Consider the following 19214-nt stretch of genomic DNA (forward strand, 5'->3'; position numbering starts at 1 on the left):
CCCCGATAGCTCGGTTCTATCGAAAAGTGCTATATACACTTTTATAGTGCTTGAGACAACAAATCGAATGCGTCCAACCCGGTCAAGATCAGACCATTAGCTTTCGAGTTATCGGCGATTGAATTTTTACTCTCTGTTAAGTTGCTCTATTTGCACCCGACTTTGATAGCAATTATCTCGGAAACTATGAGAGATATTTAAAAAATGATAAGGACATTTTTTGTAGTCCTTAAGTCAGAGAATCTAAAAAATTTGGTCCGGTTAAAATGCGACGATTAGTTTTCAAAATATGACCAAAAATGTAATTATTTTTGTGGAAAATTCGAATTTAGCGGAGGATATTTTCTAAATTGACAATATCTTGGAAACTATTGATCGGATTAAAAAGGTTGTAAGGACCTTTTTGGTAGTTTAGGACCTAAATATTCTAAAAAAAATTAGTTGGTAAAAATTAGATGGTTAGTTGTGGAGCTAGACGAATTTGAAACTAAAAAAATGGGATTAATTGTATTCTTGACGGAAATCTCCGAATCTTGTTAAAGAAAATCCAGTAAGCCAATTTAAAATTAACGCTAAATACTGGACACGTACGTCCGGCTAATGGAGTCACTAATGGAGAAATGGAGTCCTACAAAACGGATCTGAGTCAGAGTTTCTGCTTTTGCCGGATGTTTGTCTCAGTAATTGTAATACTAGATTAATTACCGAGTTTATTATGAACTCTTTAACTTACTAAGTCTATTTCGTGAGACTACAAACCATTCTCTAGTTTTTAAAATCCCTAAAATCCTCAATTTCGTCATTTTGACCCTAAAAATAAATTTAAACTCAAATTTTTTAGAAACCTGTCCAACTTTCCCGACTTATGAATATTTTATCTAAGTCTTCAGACTCTTGCCTACAAAAAAAGTCCTTATCACTTTTTCAATATCTCGCATAGTTTCTGAGGTATTGTTATTTAAATCGAGTGCGAATATCGCAACTTAATAAAGAGTAAAAATTTAATTGTCGATAACTTGGAGGCTAATTTGCCGATCTTGACCGGGTTGGGCTCATTCGTTTCGTTGTTTTGAACACTACAAAAAATGTTTGGGAAGTTTTCAAATCCGAGCTCATTTTCAACCGGAAATCGGGGAGATAAGTGACAAGAGTGATTAATTACAATTATAAGGATATAAATGAATAAAATAAAAAATGCCGGTGATCTGATGATGACATATTAGTGTGTGTGTGTGTGATGGAAAGCTTCTAAGTGATGACGTAACCTTAAACGGGACCCCAATAGGTCGAGATGAGAGCCATTGTATAGCAATCTTATAATTTAGACAATCACCGATCAATTGAATGGGCTACTACTATACTGGCTATACACGCATCAGCCTTCATTTAATATGTATAGATATATTATATGTCGACAAATGAATGATGAATGAATGAAGGGACAGACGAATAGAATGAATGGACAGATAGTGTGGCTGGCTTAAAACGGTGATGCTGATGCTCCTGGTTATAAAACGTTATTCCATTCCATTCGTAAATAACCGTCCGCTTCATTCAATTACTTTCAATCGCGACGGACCAATAGATATAATTTATAAATCCCCGAGATATATGTATTTAACCATTTATATTAACGATATTTCGGGTTATTGTTCGGTACTTCTTACGTGCTACAGGTTATGGGCCCTTGGCTTTTTTGGGGACTTTTGGAAAAAAATGAGTATAACTTTGAAACTATCGATCCTAGAGAAAAAGTCAATGGATAATTTTGTAGTGTTTGAAATAAGGAATCGAATGAGACCTTCGAGGAGTCGATCGGCTAATTAGATTAGGAGTTATCGTAATTTATGTAGTAAGCAGGATGCATGGTAACGGGTTGCATGCATCAACTCTTGATTTTTGGATCAGGATAACTTTTAAACTATCGCTCCTAGGAAAAAAGTATTTATTAGGAAAGTTGTAGTATGTAGGACAAGGAATTTAATGATACTTGGTAGGAGTTGATCGGTTGATTAGATTAGGAGTTATCGTTATTTTTGTAATTAATTATGTTCGATAGGGTGATTTGAGGATTTAACTATTTTGATTTTTTAATCAGGATAACTTTTAAACTATCGAGCCTATGAAAAAAAATGTTGATTACTTAATTTTTAGTATTAAGACCAAGGAATCGAGTGAGACTTATTAGGACTCGATAGGACAGTTAGAACCAGAGATATGTTCATTTATGTAATTAGCAGGATGCTTGGTAGCATGTGCCTTGCATCACTTTCGATTTTTTAATCAGGATAACTTTTAAACTATCGCTCCTAAAAATTCAAAGACTAAATTTACAGTATTTTTCCCAACAAATCAATTGGTACCTTCTAGGACTTGATAGGACAATTAAAACCCGAGCTATGACTAACTTTTTGGATCTAATATTTAGAAACGGTTACAAGGGGGTTTTTATGTTGTCACTTGAACGCACAACCTGACAGCTGTTCACCGGGCCTCGACTAGTTTCCTCCTCTTTCCTCCACCATACGTAACACACTCTTACATTGTGAATTGTTCCAGTGACTGTCCAAGTGACATAAATTGCATTTTTGGTTGCAACCCAACCGAGTTAATTTTTTTTCTTTCCCCCTTAAGCGCTTCAGGTTAGCTCCAATCGGCTCGCCAGGTCAACCAATCGCTTGTCCAGGTTCTGGCGTTTTTAAAAGTTACCCTATTTGATGGGATCGGAAAATCCTGAGGCCGCTTGGACGAGGTCCAAGAATTTAAAAACAGCGCATAGTTAAGAGAGTAAGCCGTTAACTCTTGAGCTAAATAAACGTTATAGTTAAGTCCTAGTCTGGGATATCTATAGTGTCTATAGTGAGTGCTTTAACGCACTTAGGGTGATTTAGGAGGAAAAACCCGAAGACGTTCATCGAACACGGCTACTTGTCCTCATCACCTTAAATCCACTCTGACACTCTAATAGATCTCGAATTCACTCGGTTAAGTATCTATAACCATTAACTATTTCCATTAGGTTAGTTTAAATAACTCGATATCATTAACTGAGGCTAAGAGACTTCACCAAGCTATTATTTTGACAATCGGCATTTATTTATGTACTTACAAGACACTAAGATCATTTATTTTATGACCAAATTACCCCAGTAAGTTTTAAGTTGACTTATAATTGAGAAATAACCTTGTATCTTGTGAAATATTGACATTTTTGAAGATATAAGCTCATCCTGATATTACATTCTTCAAGACCTTTCATTTGAGTACCCACATCAATTTTTGATATATTTTATATATTTATATATATTATATATATGTATATATGAAAAATATATCAAAAATTCAAGTTGGTACTCAAATGAAAGGTCTTGATGAGAGTAACATCGGGATGAGCTTATATATCTTCAATATATGTTATATATATTACATAATTAAGAAATGACTTTGTATCTTGTGAACTAATAACATTTTTAAAGTTATAAGCTCATCATTACATTCCACTCATCAAGACCTTTCATTTGAGTACCCACATCAATTTTTTCATATATTTTATATATTTATATATATTATATATATGTATATATGAAAAATATATCAAAAATGCATGTGGGTACTCAAATGAAAGCTCTTGATGAGTCTAACATCGGGATGAGCTCATATCTTCAAAATATATATGATCTATTAAAAAATGACCTTGTATCTTGTAAACTATTGATATTTTTAAAGATATAAGCTCATTCTGTCGTTACACTCATTAAGACCTTTCATTTGAGTACCCACATAAATTTTTCATATATTTTATATATTTATATATATATTATATATATGTATATATGAAAAATATATCAAAAATGCATGTGGGTACTCAAATGAAAGCTCTTGATGATTGTAACATCGGGATGAGCTTATATCTTTAAAATATATATGTATGTATGAAAAATATATCAAAATTTAATATGTTATTCAATTAAAAAACAAAAATTATTTTTAAAAAATTGCATTTTTTAGTTTTGAAAATTTTTTGGCTCTAAATTTTTTAAAATTATTAAATATATGCTCAATTAATTTTCATTAATTAACAAATGACCTTGTATCTTGTGAACTATTGACATTTTTAAAGATATAAGCTCATCCTTACATTCCACTTATCAAGACCTTTCATTTGAGTACCCACATCATTTTTTCATATATTTTATATATTTATATATATTATATATATATGTATATATGAAAAATATATCAAAAATGCATGTGGGTACTTAAATGAAAGCTCTTGATGAGTCTAACATCGGGATGAGCTCATATCTTCAAAATATATATGATCTATTAAAAAATGACCTTGTATCTTGTAAACTATTGACATTTTTAAAGATATAAGCTCATTCTGTCGTTACACTCATTAAGACCTTTCATTTGAGTACCCACATCAATTTTTCATATATTTTATATATTTATATATATTATATATATGTATATATAAAAAATATATCAAAAATGCATGTAGGTACTCAAATGAAAGCTCTTGATGAGTGTAACATCAAGATGAGCTTATATCTTAAAAAATGTCAATATTAAAAAAAATACAGTGCAATTTAACAAAAGTCACTATTTAATAAATCAAAATTTTATTTATTTTTATTTCACAAGTCACGGCAGTCACGTAGTGACTGCAAGGTAATTATTTGTCTAATCTAATTAAAAAAAATGTATTTACAAGATTAAACACATTAACAAAGTTGATTCGTAGCGTTTATCGAAGGCAAATTGGCACTGACCACACGCACGTTAAATACTTGGCGTCCCCTCTCTTCTCCCCTTAGAAACACTATCAAAGACCAAAGCGAGACACACAAATAGATATGTGTGTGCGTGTGTGTTGCGTGTGCGCAACAGATGCGGCAAACACGCGAACCCGTGGCTTCTATGGGACATTAGGGTCGCGAACTTCGGACCTTCCGGCTCGTAGTTCGTCTAATACTCCTCGAAGTTTATATACATTTGCTCGCTTGTTATACCACATATGTTACACATGTTAATTGTTGCAAATAATAACAAATTTTATTTTATTTTTTTTTATTTTATTTTATTCTACCTCTCCATTTTCCGATGGAATTTTTAGTACATTTGTACTTGTCGCTACTCTATGCATCTGATAATTAGATTATTAATTACAAAAGTCGCCGAGAAAATTCCGGTTTTCTTATTTTTAGATTCTAAATTTTTTTTTGGAAAACTTCGGAAGGCTCTAGCTTGGAAACTTTTTGATTAAAAGTAACAACATAGGGCACTTTTTCGATAGAGAATTTTCCGGGGAACAAATTGAGACCAAGAAAATTCTTCTAGGAAAATTACAGGAAAAGTTATCGAGGTTTAAAGAGTGAAAAACTTAATTTCAAGAAAATTTTTAGATTTAAAATTGCGATTTTTGGAAAAATTATTAAGTTTAGAGAAAAATTTAGAGATTTTTGGTAGAGAAGTTTCCGACGAAGAAAATGAGCCCAAAAAAATTTTTTTAGGAAAATTAGGAAAATAGTTATGGAAATTAAAAGAATTTAAAAATTAATTTTTGCAGATTTTGGAAACCAGCAATTTTTAATCGAGCTTTTTAGGGAAAATTATAGGAGTAAGATAGTAACCTAGGCTACTGTTTTGATAGAGAATTTTTCAGGGAACAAAATGAGACCAAGAAAATTTTTCTAGGAAAATTACAGGAAAAGTTATCGAGGTTGAAAGAGTGAAAAACTTAATTTTAAGAAAATTTTTAAATTTAAAATGGCGATTTTTGGAAAAATTATCGAGTTTAGAGGAAAATTCTGAGAAGTTTTTTTGTAGAGAATTTTCCGACGAAGAAAATGAGCCCAAGAAAATTTTTTTAGAAAAATTAGGAAAAGAGAAATTAAAAGAATTAAAAAATGAATTTTTACGGATTTTGAAAAATTAGGTAATTTTTAAATGAGTTTTTCCGGGAAAATTACGGGGGTAAGATAGCAATATAGGCCACTTTTTTGATGGAGAATTTTCCGGGGAAGCGGATAAGCTAAAGAAAATTTTTCTAGGAAAATTACAGGAAAAGTTATCGAGGTTTAAAGAGTGAAAAATTAAGTTTAGGAAAATTGCTAGTTACAAAAAAGGCGATTTGTGGGAAAATTATTGAGTTTAGAGGAAAATTCAAAAAAAGCATTTATAGAGAAATTTTCGAAGAAGAAAATGATGTATAATAATGTTAAAAAATATGAACAGAAAGGATTGATTTTAACGATAAATACACGTGTTGTAAGATTGTTATTTATAAACAAGATTTGTTTAATTGCCAAATAGAAAATCGAAGTATGAAATGTTATGTGTGATGTAGTTATTCGGTATAAAAGTAATGTTAATGTAAAAATAATTTATATTTAAGAGGGAGCGAGTGAGTAAATGTAATAAATAAAATTTGAAATAAACGTTGGCCCTAGTCAGTAACTGTGAAATTTAACTGTGAGATTATTAATTTAAAAGCGTTATTTCTGATATGAGTGATTTAATGTAGTCGAGGGAGTTATACTCTGTGTGTTTGGCTCTTACTGTCGGCCAATGATTCATCCTAATTCCAAAAATATACTCAAACATCGAGACACATTCCATAACTACTTTACATTTAACACAAAAAATATAAATTGATTTTTAATAATAAATTATTTCAAGACTTATTGTTTCAATATAGTCAAATAGGGATGCATTTTCTTCGTTGGAAAATTCTCTACAAAAAAGCTTTCCTTGAATTTTCCTCTAAAGTCAATAATTTTTCCACAAATCGCTTTTTTTGCAACTAGCAATTTTTCTAAACTAATTTTTTCACTCTTTAAACTTGAATAACTTTTTGTGTAATTTTCCTAGAAGAATTTTCTTTAGCTTATTCGCTTCCCCGGAAAATTCTCTATCAAAAAACTAGCCTAGGTCACTATCTTAACCCCGTAATTTTTCCAGAAAAGCTCGATTAAAAATCACCTGTTTCCAAAATCCGTAAAAATTCATTTTTTAATTTTTGAATTTCCATATCTCTTTTCCCAATTTTCCTTAAAAATTTTTCTTGGGCTCATTTTCTTCGTCGGAAAATTCTCTACAAAAAATCTCTGAATTTTCCTCTAAAGTCAATAATTTTCCCAAAAATCGCCATTATAATTTTAAAAATTTTTCTAAAATTAGTTTTTCACTCTTTAAACTTGAATAACTTTTCCTGTAATTTTCCTAGAAAATTTTTCTTGGTCTCATTTTGTTCCCCGGAAAATTCTCTATCGAAAAAGTGGCCTATATTGCTATTTTAACTCCATAATTTTCCCAGAAAAGCTCATTTAAAAATTACCTAATTTTTCAAAATTCGTAAAAATTAATTTTTTTTTAATTTTTTAAATCTTCATAACTTTTGTTATAATTGTTGTGAAAAATTTGGTCATAGCTCATTTTCTTCTTTGGAAAATTCTCTACAAAAAAGGTCTCTTAAAATTTTCTCCTAAATTAAATATTTTTAAAGTAAATCATATTTAAAAATAATCTCTCATGATTTTTTATTGAAATAAAAACTAAAACTTGAATTCTTTGTTCTCATTGTCAGCTGGGAGAATAAGAGATGGAAGGAGACGAAACAAAAAATAAAATATAATAGAAACGAATGAGAGAAAGACCAAGTTGGAGATGAGTCATCTTTAAACATGAGATTCATTAGTTTCTTAGGAAATACATATATAATAATCGTATCAGCTAATAATCGTGTCAATACGGGCTATTAATAACAATAGTGATAATGATATATATCAATAATAAGCGACATTCTCAAAGATACGGGAGTATTGTGTTAATTTTTAACTCCCAGATCATTAAATTACGATTTAATTTTTTCCGATACTTTGACGCTGATTTTCAAGGGAACTATGAGGTTTAAGATGACAAGATAAGCCACTTTTTCAGTAGAGAATTTTCCGGGGAACAAAATGAGACCAAGAAAATTCTTCTAGGAAAATTACAGAAAAAGTTATTCAAGTTAAAAGAGTGAAAAACTTAATTTAGAAAAATTTCTAGATACAAAAATGCAGTTTTCAGAAAAACTATTAGATTTACGAGAAAATTCAATGGATGAATTCATAGGAAATTTTCCGAAGAAGAAAATGAGTCTAGGCCGAATTTTCCAGGAAAATTAGAACGGAAGTTATGGAAATTTAATGAAAAAAATGAATTTTTACGAATTTTGAAAAATTAGCCAATTTTTAATCGAGCTTTTCCGGGAAAATTTCGGGTTTAAGATAGTAACCTAGGCCACTTTTTTAGTAGAGAATTTTCCGGGGAAGCGAATAAGCCATAGAAAATTCTTCTAGGAAAATTACAGGAAAAGTTTTTTAAGTTTAAATATTAAAAAACTTGATTTAGAAAAAATTTAAGATGAAAAATGCCGATTTTTGGGAAAATTATTGAGTTTAGAGGAAAATTCAAAGACACATTTTTTGTAGAGAATTTTACGTTGAAGAAAATAACACCTTAATATTCAGAAAAATATCAATTTGAAGGGGTTAAAATTTAAAAAGAATAAATAAATGAGTATATGACTCATCAACAGGATTTCTTGTAATACTCTCTCCTTATTTAGCATACATAATCCATAGAATCTTTCTGAATTACCCTAGCCTGTATTCAGTGTGATCCGCGATCTGGCTCTGCCGGGAGTCTTATACGCACAAACGCTCCAGCTTGTAAGGTGTCGCCACCAGATGGGAATTTCTCGAACTGCTGGTATCTACTACTCTCTCTCTCTCCCTTAAAGTAGGGGCAGACAAGATGAAAGGGGTCGGGAGCGGGATTGACCTGAGAAGGGGAAATTTACAATTTAAACTTTTAAAATTCATGTCTCAACTTATTACAATACATCATTTTTTATTACTCTCGTTATATTTTTCCACCAAAATATTCAATTGCAAATTTATAATTTAACTTTCAATCCAAATTATTCTACTCATTACAAAAATTTTGGGATTTTGACGACAGCGATCATTAGATCGGTAAATTTCCTATCTGAAAACCTCCCTAGGTCCCTTAAAATTCCAAAATTTTCTTCGGAAAATCTCCACTAATTTCCAACAAGAAAAAAACAAAACCCGAAAGGCGTAGTGCACTTTTAACCGGACCAATCACTGCCGAACGATTGTAATGTTAACAATATATTTATTTTACCTTCGCGCACTCGCAGTTTTCCAGCAAACGCTTATTTTTCCACCCGGTTTTCTGATCGCAAAACTTCTCAACATTTTCTAACTTAAAATAGATTGTGCGGAAGTTTTCTCCGGTAATTTTCCTAAAATTTTCCGACTTTTTTGTATTTTCCATCAAATCTGGAAAAATTTGATGTTCCACCGGGAAAAACGGTCACCGGTATCTTAAAGAGCAGAAAATTTCCGTCTAAAAAAGCACCCTAGGTCGTAAATTTGCTCCACAATTTCCGGAGATATAACCCCTTAAAGTATCCTCAGGACTTTTTTTTCACTATTCTAATCTAATAAAAATTTCTTACCTGTTGCCAGAATTGTGCAAGCAGAAAAATCCTCTCCTTCTTAAACAGCCAATCCATAGACTGCATAGCTTGTAGATCGAGAGTATTGGCCTCTGCAGCCGAGGCCTGCATCGTATTTGGCTTAAATCCCGGCGGATTAACAACCGTTTTTAAATTATTATTATTACCACTAGAACTATTATTATTAGCAAGTGTTGCTACAAATGTGCTATTAACACCAGTCAATAAATTCCCGTGATAAGGTAAAATATTATCATGATCGTTCTTTGAGGCCGCGGACGCAGATGATGCCAATAATTGGGCACCGATAGGCGCTGACGGCCCCTGTAGACCCAGTGACGAAGCCACTTTGACGTTTTTATAACGCCTTTACCATTAAATTTATCATCTAACAGCAACTATTAACAACAACAACAACAACAAACAAACAAACAAAAAATCAACAAAACTTAAATAAGTACTATCAACCTCGACAAAAACCACTTATCACACTTTAAAACGGCGACGTACTCGATGACGTAGCATTTTACCACTGTCTTATCACTTCACTCACTGTTTGTACACCATCACTTTAAATCCTTGGTGCTTATCATCAACTTATCACCAATTAAACGGCTTAGTAGCACAGACAATGCTTCCAAGTTAGGATTTTCCAGCTGGAGAACCTTCGGGACACTTTTTTCCAGGTGTAGGAACAAAAAAGACGTCCAACTTGTTGATAGTCTTCCAGGGATCCAACGTTTTTTGATGAAATCTAGGATTTCCAGGTGTCTGGTGCATGGAACTTAGAATTTATGGGTATCAATCTCTTCGTTAGCACCACCCAAAACTTTTCCGATGTTGTCCGAGTTTACCCGAAGTACCAGACGATCAGGAATCCTGAAACTTGTTGGAGATTCCAGATGATGTTGGTGATTTTGGGTTCTATCAAGTGGTACCGGGTTTGGATGACTGTCTGAAGGTGATTATCAACCAGAATGTTAAAAACCAATCAGCTGGCTTGATGTAAACTTGACAAATCAACGTTATAATCACAAAACACTAACACTATCTTCAGAATCGGTTGATAAACTGATTAGTATTGATACTAATAAACTGGAACGGCTGGATGACCCGCTCGGACAGGCTTCTAACCTGAAACTAAGAGCCAGTCAACGGTTTGATGCAGATCAAGTAGGCGGTGCTTGTCGGTGGTGGGGAAGAGGCGTGACCTAGAGAGGTAGGGGCCGTCCCCGCCAATCAGAGCGCCGTTCAACGCCCCACTACCGGCTAACTCCGCCTCCCAGACGTGCCAAAGCTACGGATGCTATGATCTGTAGGGAGTGGGGAGGGATCAACGGGTAACGGGTTGGAGTTATAAAGGATCGGGGTAAAGACGTTATGTTACATTGGGACGGAATCGGAGGCTGGTTCCTTTTCTGTATCTCGATATATTTCCCTCCCCCACTGAGGACTTATTGCTTCCCTCTCCTTTTTTTGTAACCCCTTTTTTCATTATTATTCGAGAGGGGACCACCAGAGGCCGGGGAGATAGGAGAGGGGGCACACAACAGGCAAAAACTCTAATAAAGATCTACCCGCCTCCGACCTTCTCCTTCTTACGATCGACTATTTTATTTATTAGATAAGATTTTTTTAAGGATTATTTATATACTAAATATTTTAGGGAGGATTTTGAATTTTTAAGAAAAATTTCAGTTTTTTCCGGAAAAAATAATTTTTTGTGGAAATTTAAGACACTTTCTGTTACGGAAAAATTTTATGTTTTTCCGGCTGGAAAATTGAATTTTTCAGAAAAAAAATTTTTTTGTGGAAATTTAAGACACTTTTTAGTACCAAAAATTTTTTTTCCAGGAAAATTTCAATTTTCTAGAAAAAAATTTTTTTGTAGAAATTTAAGACACTTTTTATTTCGAAAAATTTTAATGTTTTTCCAGCTGGAGAAATTTTCTGGAAAATTCAATTTTTCTAGAATTGCCCAGGAAAATTAAAATTTTCTTGGAATTGTCCAGGAAATTTTCAATTTTTCAGAAAAAATATTTTTTGGCAAAATTGAAGACACTTTTTATTCCGGAAAATTTTGAAATTTTTCCAGCTGGAAAAATTTTCCAGGAAATTGAATTTTCCTGAAATTCTCCATAAAAATTTTACTTAAAAAATTTTTTTTTGTAGAAATTTAAGACACTTTTTATTCTAAAAAATTTTGACACTTTTCCGGCTAGAAAAATTATTATGGAAAAATTGTAACACTTTTTTTGTTAAAAAAATAATTTTTCCAAAATTTAAGACACTTTTCCTTTAAAAAATTTTTTTTTACGGAAAATTGTAAAGATAATTAAAATTTTCTAAAGAAAATTTAAAATTGTCGATTGTAAGAAGGAAAAACTTATAATTTAAAATAAAACTATATGTGACGGTTGTGAAAATATTATCAAAAAAATAATAATCTAATATATCTTTCCGTATTATTGTTATTTTATATATTTTATGTATTTTATTTAATTTTTTTTTTACGTAACAGACGTAAATTGGCACGCACTTTCAATGTTTCGATACGTTTATTTTGTAAATTAAACGAATAATGATAATATTGTGCAATCGCTCGCAATAATACTGTGCGATGTATTGAGAAACATTTAGATTGGATTCGAAGATATTTTTAACAACACACTATTTAAACACACGTACACTAAAAAAATTCATCTTTACGTGGTTTTACGACAAGTTTTCACAGAATTTTTATTTTACCGAAAAATCTGGAAAATTCATGGAGAAATTTCGTATTTTTTACGAAAGTTTAATGATTATAAGACGGCGGAATTTTGTTACGGGCCGAAGTGATTGTTGGAAAATCTACGCAGTTTTGGAGAAAATTTTATTGAGAAAATTTTCTGGAAGATTTATCGCAAAATTTATCGCATTTTGCTGGAAGAAAATTTACGGAAAATTTTTATTTGATATTTTTAATTTTTAAGAATTTTGAAGACAAAATTTTTTTTTGTGACAAAATTTTTCAGAAGAAAATTTGAAGAATTTTTGTGGGAATATTTTGTAAGAAAATTGGAAAATTTTGAGGAAAATTAAGTGATTTTTATGAAGACATTTTTAAATAAGTCAAAGAGTTCAATAGAGGTCCCGTCAGCGGAAAATAAAAACAGCTAAATAATTTCTGTTAAATTTCGAGAAAATTTCGGAATTTCTATCGGAAAATTAACTTTTCAATTGAACATTACAATTTTTCAACACTTTTCACAAAATTTCGATTTTGTAGACGGACATTTGTTCGATTTTTATTACAACTTTTTACGATAAAAATTTTATTAATTACATTTAATAAAATATCCAAGAAATTTTAGGAAAATTGAACACCAATATTTAAATTTCACCGTAAAATAAATGTAATTTTTCTTTACATTTTTCATTAAAGTCACTGTATACTATCACACGATTTTGCGATTTTTTAATTTTGTTTTGAAATTTCTTTTTATTACTTAAAAATACAATTGTTATTTTTAAAGAATCACTAGTAAAAATTTTTCAAACTTCACTTTTCAGTTTTTCGATAATATAATTTGCCTATCGTATTTTTTAACGACAAATTTTTCACGTAATTTTTCTTTCGAAGATCTTTCATACAAAGTTAACAAATATTTTCTAAGAAGCAATTTAAATTTATCGCTCGTAAAATTAAGAAAAGTCTGGTCTTTTTAAAAAATTTATAAAATTAAATATTTTCCGAATTTAAATACTAGAAAATTTTCTCGGATATTTTTTAAGTCCACAATTTTTCTTCAATAAATTTTTTAATCAATTTAATTTATTTTCGTTTGTTTATTCTATTTAATTAACACACTAAAAATTTTCTACGAAAATTTCATAAATCTTTTCCACTACAAAATTCAATTGTTTTCCCGAGAAAATTCTTAAATTCTTACGTAAGAAAACTCACCGAATAATTTTCTCTAATTTTCACACGAATTATACTAACTCTTTATTATTACCGCAAATTCTCAAAACAATTCAAGTTAATTTTTAAACTTTCAATTTTTCAATGTATCTTTTTCTTTATTTTCTTTTTCATTATTTTCAAAATTTTCCACCAAAATCACAAATTATCTTTCTTAGAAAATTCTCAACCATTTTTATTTATTTTTCTGCTTTTAATAAATTCCAACATTTATTTCTATAAATTTTCCACTTTTTACACGTTTTATTTTTTTTTGCACTCGAAAAATCATTCTTAGTATTCCGAAAATTTTAAACTAAAAAATTTCCACTTTTCACCTGTCAAAAATAAAAAATAATTTTTTACTAAAAAATTATTAAATTTTTATTTTTCCTCGAATTTTTCTAATTTATAACTCACGATTTTTCGATCTAAATTTTACAATAAAATTTCCACTATTTTTTCCTCTAAAAAATATTTTTTCTAAAAATTTTCCCAAAATTTTTAATTACAAAAAATTTAAATTTTCACTTTTCCTAAAAATTTCCACTATTTTTTTTAACTAAAAATTTTCAATAAAATTTTTACTTTTTCCAAAATTTTCTCTAAAAATTTTCCAAATTTTTTTTTAATTACAAAAAATTTTGACTTTTCCTAAAAATTTCTAAATTTTCCAAAAAATTCTCAATTTTTCCTTTTTAACAAAAGGAACACAAAATTTTCTCACTTCACAGATAAAAAAAAAAAAAAAATTCCTAATAAAAAAAAAAATAAAAATTGCTGAAGTATGTATCTCATAAATTACGCGGAATAAATACTCTATACTCATCATTTCTTCGGTCACACGGTACTCAATAGCGAGTTAGTTCTCTACTATTGCTTCTACCTATCCTTTATCTCTATCTCCGTGTCTCCATATCCATATACCCCGATAAAAAAATATTAAATGCCACTAACAACATCACAATAAAAAAAAAAAAAACAAACTAATATATCATCTTTGTATTAAATATTTAAAACAACTTCATTTAAAATAACAACTCATGACAATCCGAGCCGACGATTGTAACAATAAACCTCAGCAGCTCTTAAAAACTATCGCGTTTATCAGATTAAAAATTCTACTTTGCGGTCAAGATCCTCCTGTCTCGTATTTAAGTCTCTATTATCACAAACTCGGTATGTATAATGATAAACACTCAATTCGCTGATTCTTGATTTATTTTTTAATCTCTAAATTCTTCAGCTCATAACTCGGCTCTGACTCAAAATTTCCATTATCCTAACCCACTTTTTGGAAACGCCGTGATCTGGGCTACAATTTTGGTCCTTTAAATTTTTTTGATCCGAGTTATAGTTCGCGAGATAATCAAGAAAGAACAAATTCCGCGGTTTTTATCCGTGGATTTTTTCGCGGTCGGGTTTTTCCGAGTTTTCCGGGCTTGGAAAAGTCAAATTGGAAATCCGGAGTGTGTTTTGGAAAGCTGAGAAAATTTCCTAGAAATTTTGTTTGAATAAATTTTCCGTTCCGAGTGAAATTTTCCGAGAAAATCAAGGTTGAAAGTTGAGAAGTGGATTTTTAAGCCGAGAAGGGCTTTTTGGCCATTGAGGAGCCTTAAGGAAATTTTTTTTGAAAAATTTAAGGATATTTTTAGAAAGCTGAGAAAATTTCCTAGAAATTTTGTCTAGGAGTTTTCCAATTCGAATGAAAATTTTCCGAGAAAATTAAAGTTGAAAATTAATTTACGGATTTTTAATCCACGGATTTATTTTTTGAGCCTTAAGGGCCTATTTAGGGCCTTTAGGGCCATTTTTTTGAAGACCTAGGGATATTTCTTAAAAGCTTAGAAAATTTCCTACAAATTTTGCTGGAATGTATTTTTCGATCCGAGTAATATTTTCCGAGAAAATTAAGGTTGAAAATTAATTCACGGGAATTTAAAAAAAAAACCGGAATTTTCCGGAAAATTTTTTTAAAAAATTTTTTTGATAAAATTCACAACACGTCACATCACAAAAAAATAAAATATAAAAAATTCACCTCCACTAAAAATTATCGCGACCGTTTATTGGAAAATTAATTAAAAAAAATTTTCCATAAAAAAATTTTCCAAGAAAATTTTTACAACACGAGCTTGAGTACGAACTCTCACACGGCCTGCGTTCTGGCCAAGACTAACCGCGAGGCGTGTTGTCAGCCCCCTCACGGGTCATCCCTCTTACGCATGAAATTCCACGGAAAAATTTTGTCCCAACTCTTCAAAAGTTTTTTCTAACATTTTCCTTAAAATTCAATATTTTGAGAAAATTTTTCCAGAAAAATTTTCTAATTTTTAAGAAGAAAAATTTTATTCTCAAGTGGGGAAAATTCTTCCGGAATTCAGCGAAGTTTTGTCGGCGGGAGCGCGAAGCGCTGGACAATAATTTATCCGCCGGAGTTTGCCGAGTGAGAGCTCGATTTTACAAAGCCCGTGTAGTGGCGCCGCCTGGTGGATAAAATAGGAACTAGGGGATTTTATAGGGCGATATCCTGGAGAATTAATTCCAGAGAAATTGATTGGTCATTTTTTTTAGGAAATTTTTTTTTAAGAAAATGAAAAAAAAAAATGTTTTTTTTTTTTGCAGTTTAATTTTTGGGTTTTATTCCAGGGAATTTTTTAGGAGTGAAGGTACGCATGCGTTGATGGGTGATTGGAGACTTTAAGGGTATTGGAGACGAGTTATTGGCGATATTGGTGAGTTCAATAGGTGATTGGAAAGGTGCAAAGCCGTGAAGTCGCGGATTTATAAATTTACAATTCTTTTTTAAGGGACTTGGTTTAATTTTTAGGTCATAATTTAAAAACTATTGATTTTAGAAAAATTTTTATAAAATACAAAATTGTAGATCGGAAAATTTTTTACCGAAAAATATCTTAATAATCTCAAGAAATCTTTACCCAAGCTTAGTAATATTATCCAGCGGCGTCTAACTATTATCAAAAAAAAAATTTTGCTTTATTAAATAATGAATATTGTTAAATTGCACTGTACTTTCTTATATATTGACGTTTATAAAGATATAAACTCATTCCGATGTTACACTCATTAAGAGCTTTCATTTGAGTACCCACATGCATTTTTGATATATTTTTCATATATACATATATATAATATATATTTTAAAGATATAAGCTCATTCCGATGTTACACTCATCAAGAGCTTTCATTTGAGTACCCACATGCATTTTTTTATATATTTTTCATATATACATATATAATATATATAAATATATAAAATATATGAAAAATTGATGTGGGTACTCAAATGAAAGGTCTTAATGAGGGTAACATCAGGATGGGCTTATATCTTTAAAAATGTCAATAGTTCAAAAAATACAAGGTCATTTCTTAATTATTGACATTTTTAAAGATATAAGCTCATCTTGATGTTACACTCATCAAGAGCTTTCATTTGAGTACTCACATGCATTTTTGATATATTTTTCATATAGACATATATAATATATATAAATATATAAAATATATGAAAAATTGATGTGGGTACTCAAATGAAGAATCTCAATGAGTGTAATGTCAAAGTGAGCTTATATCTTTAAAAATGTCAATAGTTGACAAGATATAATGTAATTTCTTAATTATGTATCTATAGATAGAGCATTTTCAAACGCAGCCGAAATACTTATGGGGCATTCCATAATGACTGGTGGGACATTTGACTCTGGAAGTTTAGGAAAATTTTTAATCAATACAAAGTTGTCACTCGGAAAATTTTCTAACTAAAATACTCCTAATTTTTTTTTTTAATTTTCATTTATTCCTAAGAAATTCACAATTTTTATGGAAAATTCTCAAAATTTTCTAAAAATTTTTAATTTTTTCTTAAAAACCTTCTATAACTTAGAAAATATCTTTAGGAAAATTCTCAATCCATAGAAAATTGTAACCCGGAAAATTTCCTAACTAAATTACTCCTAACTTTTCCAAATATTTCTATTCATTTCCAAGAAATTCACGATTTTCATCCAAAATTTTCAAAAATTCCTAAGAACTTCCCGTTTTTTCCTTAAAACCTTCCATAACTCGTTAAATATTGATTTAAGAAAAATTTTCAATCGATACAAAATTAAAACCCGGAAAATTTCCTAACCAAAATACTCCCAACTTTTCCAAAAATTTCCATTCATTCCCAAGAAATTCACAATTTTTATCAAAAATTCTAAAAAATTCCCATTTTTCTTTAAAATTTTTCATAATTCCTAAAATATAAATTTTAGGAAAATTTTCAATCAATACAAAGTTATAACCCGGAAAATTTCCTACTCCAAGCTTTTCAGAGTTTTCAAAAAATTCCTATTATTCTCTCAAAATTTCCAGTTTAAAATTCAGAATTTTATTTTTTTTTTTTTTAAATCGCTCATAACTAAAAAAATATCAATTTTTGGAAAATTTTTACTGACTCCAAAATTGTAGCCCGGAAAATTTCCTAACCAAAACATTCCTAAATTTTCCAAAAATTTTCATTCATTCTCAAGAAATTTACAATTTTTATCCGAAATTTTCAAAAAATCCAGTTTTTCCTTAAAACCTTCTACAACTCATAAAATATCAATTTTAGGAAAATTTTTAACCAAAATAATATTGTAGCCCGGAAAATTTCCTAACCAAAACACTCCTTAATAATAAAAAAATAACTTATAGTTCTTGATAAAATAAAAAAATTCCAAATAACTTTCACCGAGTTTAAAACGAATATTTTAAAATCGAAAATGGAGCGTAAAAATATTTTTATGACAGATAAATTTATCTTGTCTCTGCGGCTACCGGCCATAAATAATGATTCTAAAATTTGGGTAACTGTAGCGTTTAATGGTCAGTTAAGTGTCATGTGGTGAGGTGAACCAAATCCTAGACTTCACTTCTAAAACTGTACAAAATATCCTTTTCTTTTATTCTCTATCCCTTCGAAGGCCCTCTACTCGGGTCGAGCCTTGCCACGTCTACTCTCACTCTCTCTCTGCCATTGAAAAATCTAAAACTTGAGTTTACGTCACTCTTTCTTCCCTTATTTAATCTCAACACGTTTCCGGATACGAACCGTTTAAATTTCAATCCAGACAAAACCAAGTTCAAGTCGGTCTATGGCTCTTACCGTTTCCCTAAAGCCCTTGGATCTTATGTGGACGAAGTTATTATGTAACCTTTGTGTTGTTCCGTTTTTCTTTTTTTTTATTTGTTTCGGAAAAAGGAAAATTAAAAGTTTTACACTAATTTTTAAAAAATTTTTACGTTAGACGCCGTTGGATAAAATTACGGAGCTTGGCTAAGGATTTCTTGAGATTATTAAGATATTTTCGGTAAATTTTCCGAAGCAGTGAAAATTTTCCAGAAATTGATAATTTTTTAGCTATTATTATTACTATTATTTTTATTTAAACAATATTAATTATTTCAATACTATATTGAATCAACGTAGTGAAAACAAAATAAATAATTTGAATATTAAATTAAATTAGATCGATATCATAAATAAGATAAATACAATAAATCTTAATAATTTCCATAATTCTAAAACACTACAAGTCACTAATTGTCCTCACTCAAAAAATACTCGTAGCACACTCTCCGGAAGTCTGTTAACGTAGGCTGCGACGAACAACTTGCTGGTAAGTAATTATGAGCGATTTAAAAAAAAAAAGTAACATTTTGAGGATTTTGAATTTTAAATTAGAA

At 30.1% G+C, this 19214-nt stretch overlaps 1 protein-coding gene across 8 annotated transcripts in view; it reads right to left on the minus strand.

The window, feature by feature from the left end:
* Positions 1 to 15644, minus strand: part of LOC123271151 (homeobox protein cut-like) — a 77171-nt gene extending 61527 nt beyond the window's left edge. For all 8 annotated transcript variants that reach the window (XM_044737386.1, XM_044737381.1, XM_044737383.1 and 5 more), the window contains exons 1-2: positions 15523 to 15644; positions 9536 to 10675 (exon numbers count right to left, since the gene is read on the minus strand). In XM_044737386.1, coding sequence (XP_044593321.1) covers positions 9536 to 9646 — 111 coding nt within the window. In that variant the 5' untranslated portion in view covers positions 9647 to 10675; positions 15523 to 15644. The remainder of the gene's footprint in view (positions 1 to 9535; positions 10676 to 15522) is intronic.
* Between the last annotated feature and the right edge of the window lie 3570 nt (positions 15645 to 19214).

The sequence above is a fragment of the Cotesia glomerata genome, linkage group LG9, assembly GCF_020080835.1.
Source record: "Cotesia glomerata isolate CgM1 linkage group LG9, MPM_Cglom_v2.3, whole genome shotgun sequence".
NCBI classification, from domain to species: domain Eukaryota; kingdom Metazoa; phylum Arthropoda; class Insecta; order Hymenoptera; family Braconidae; genus Cotesia; species Cotesia glomerata.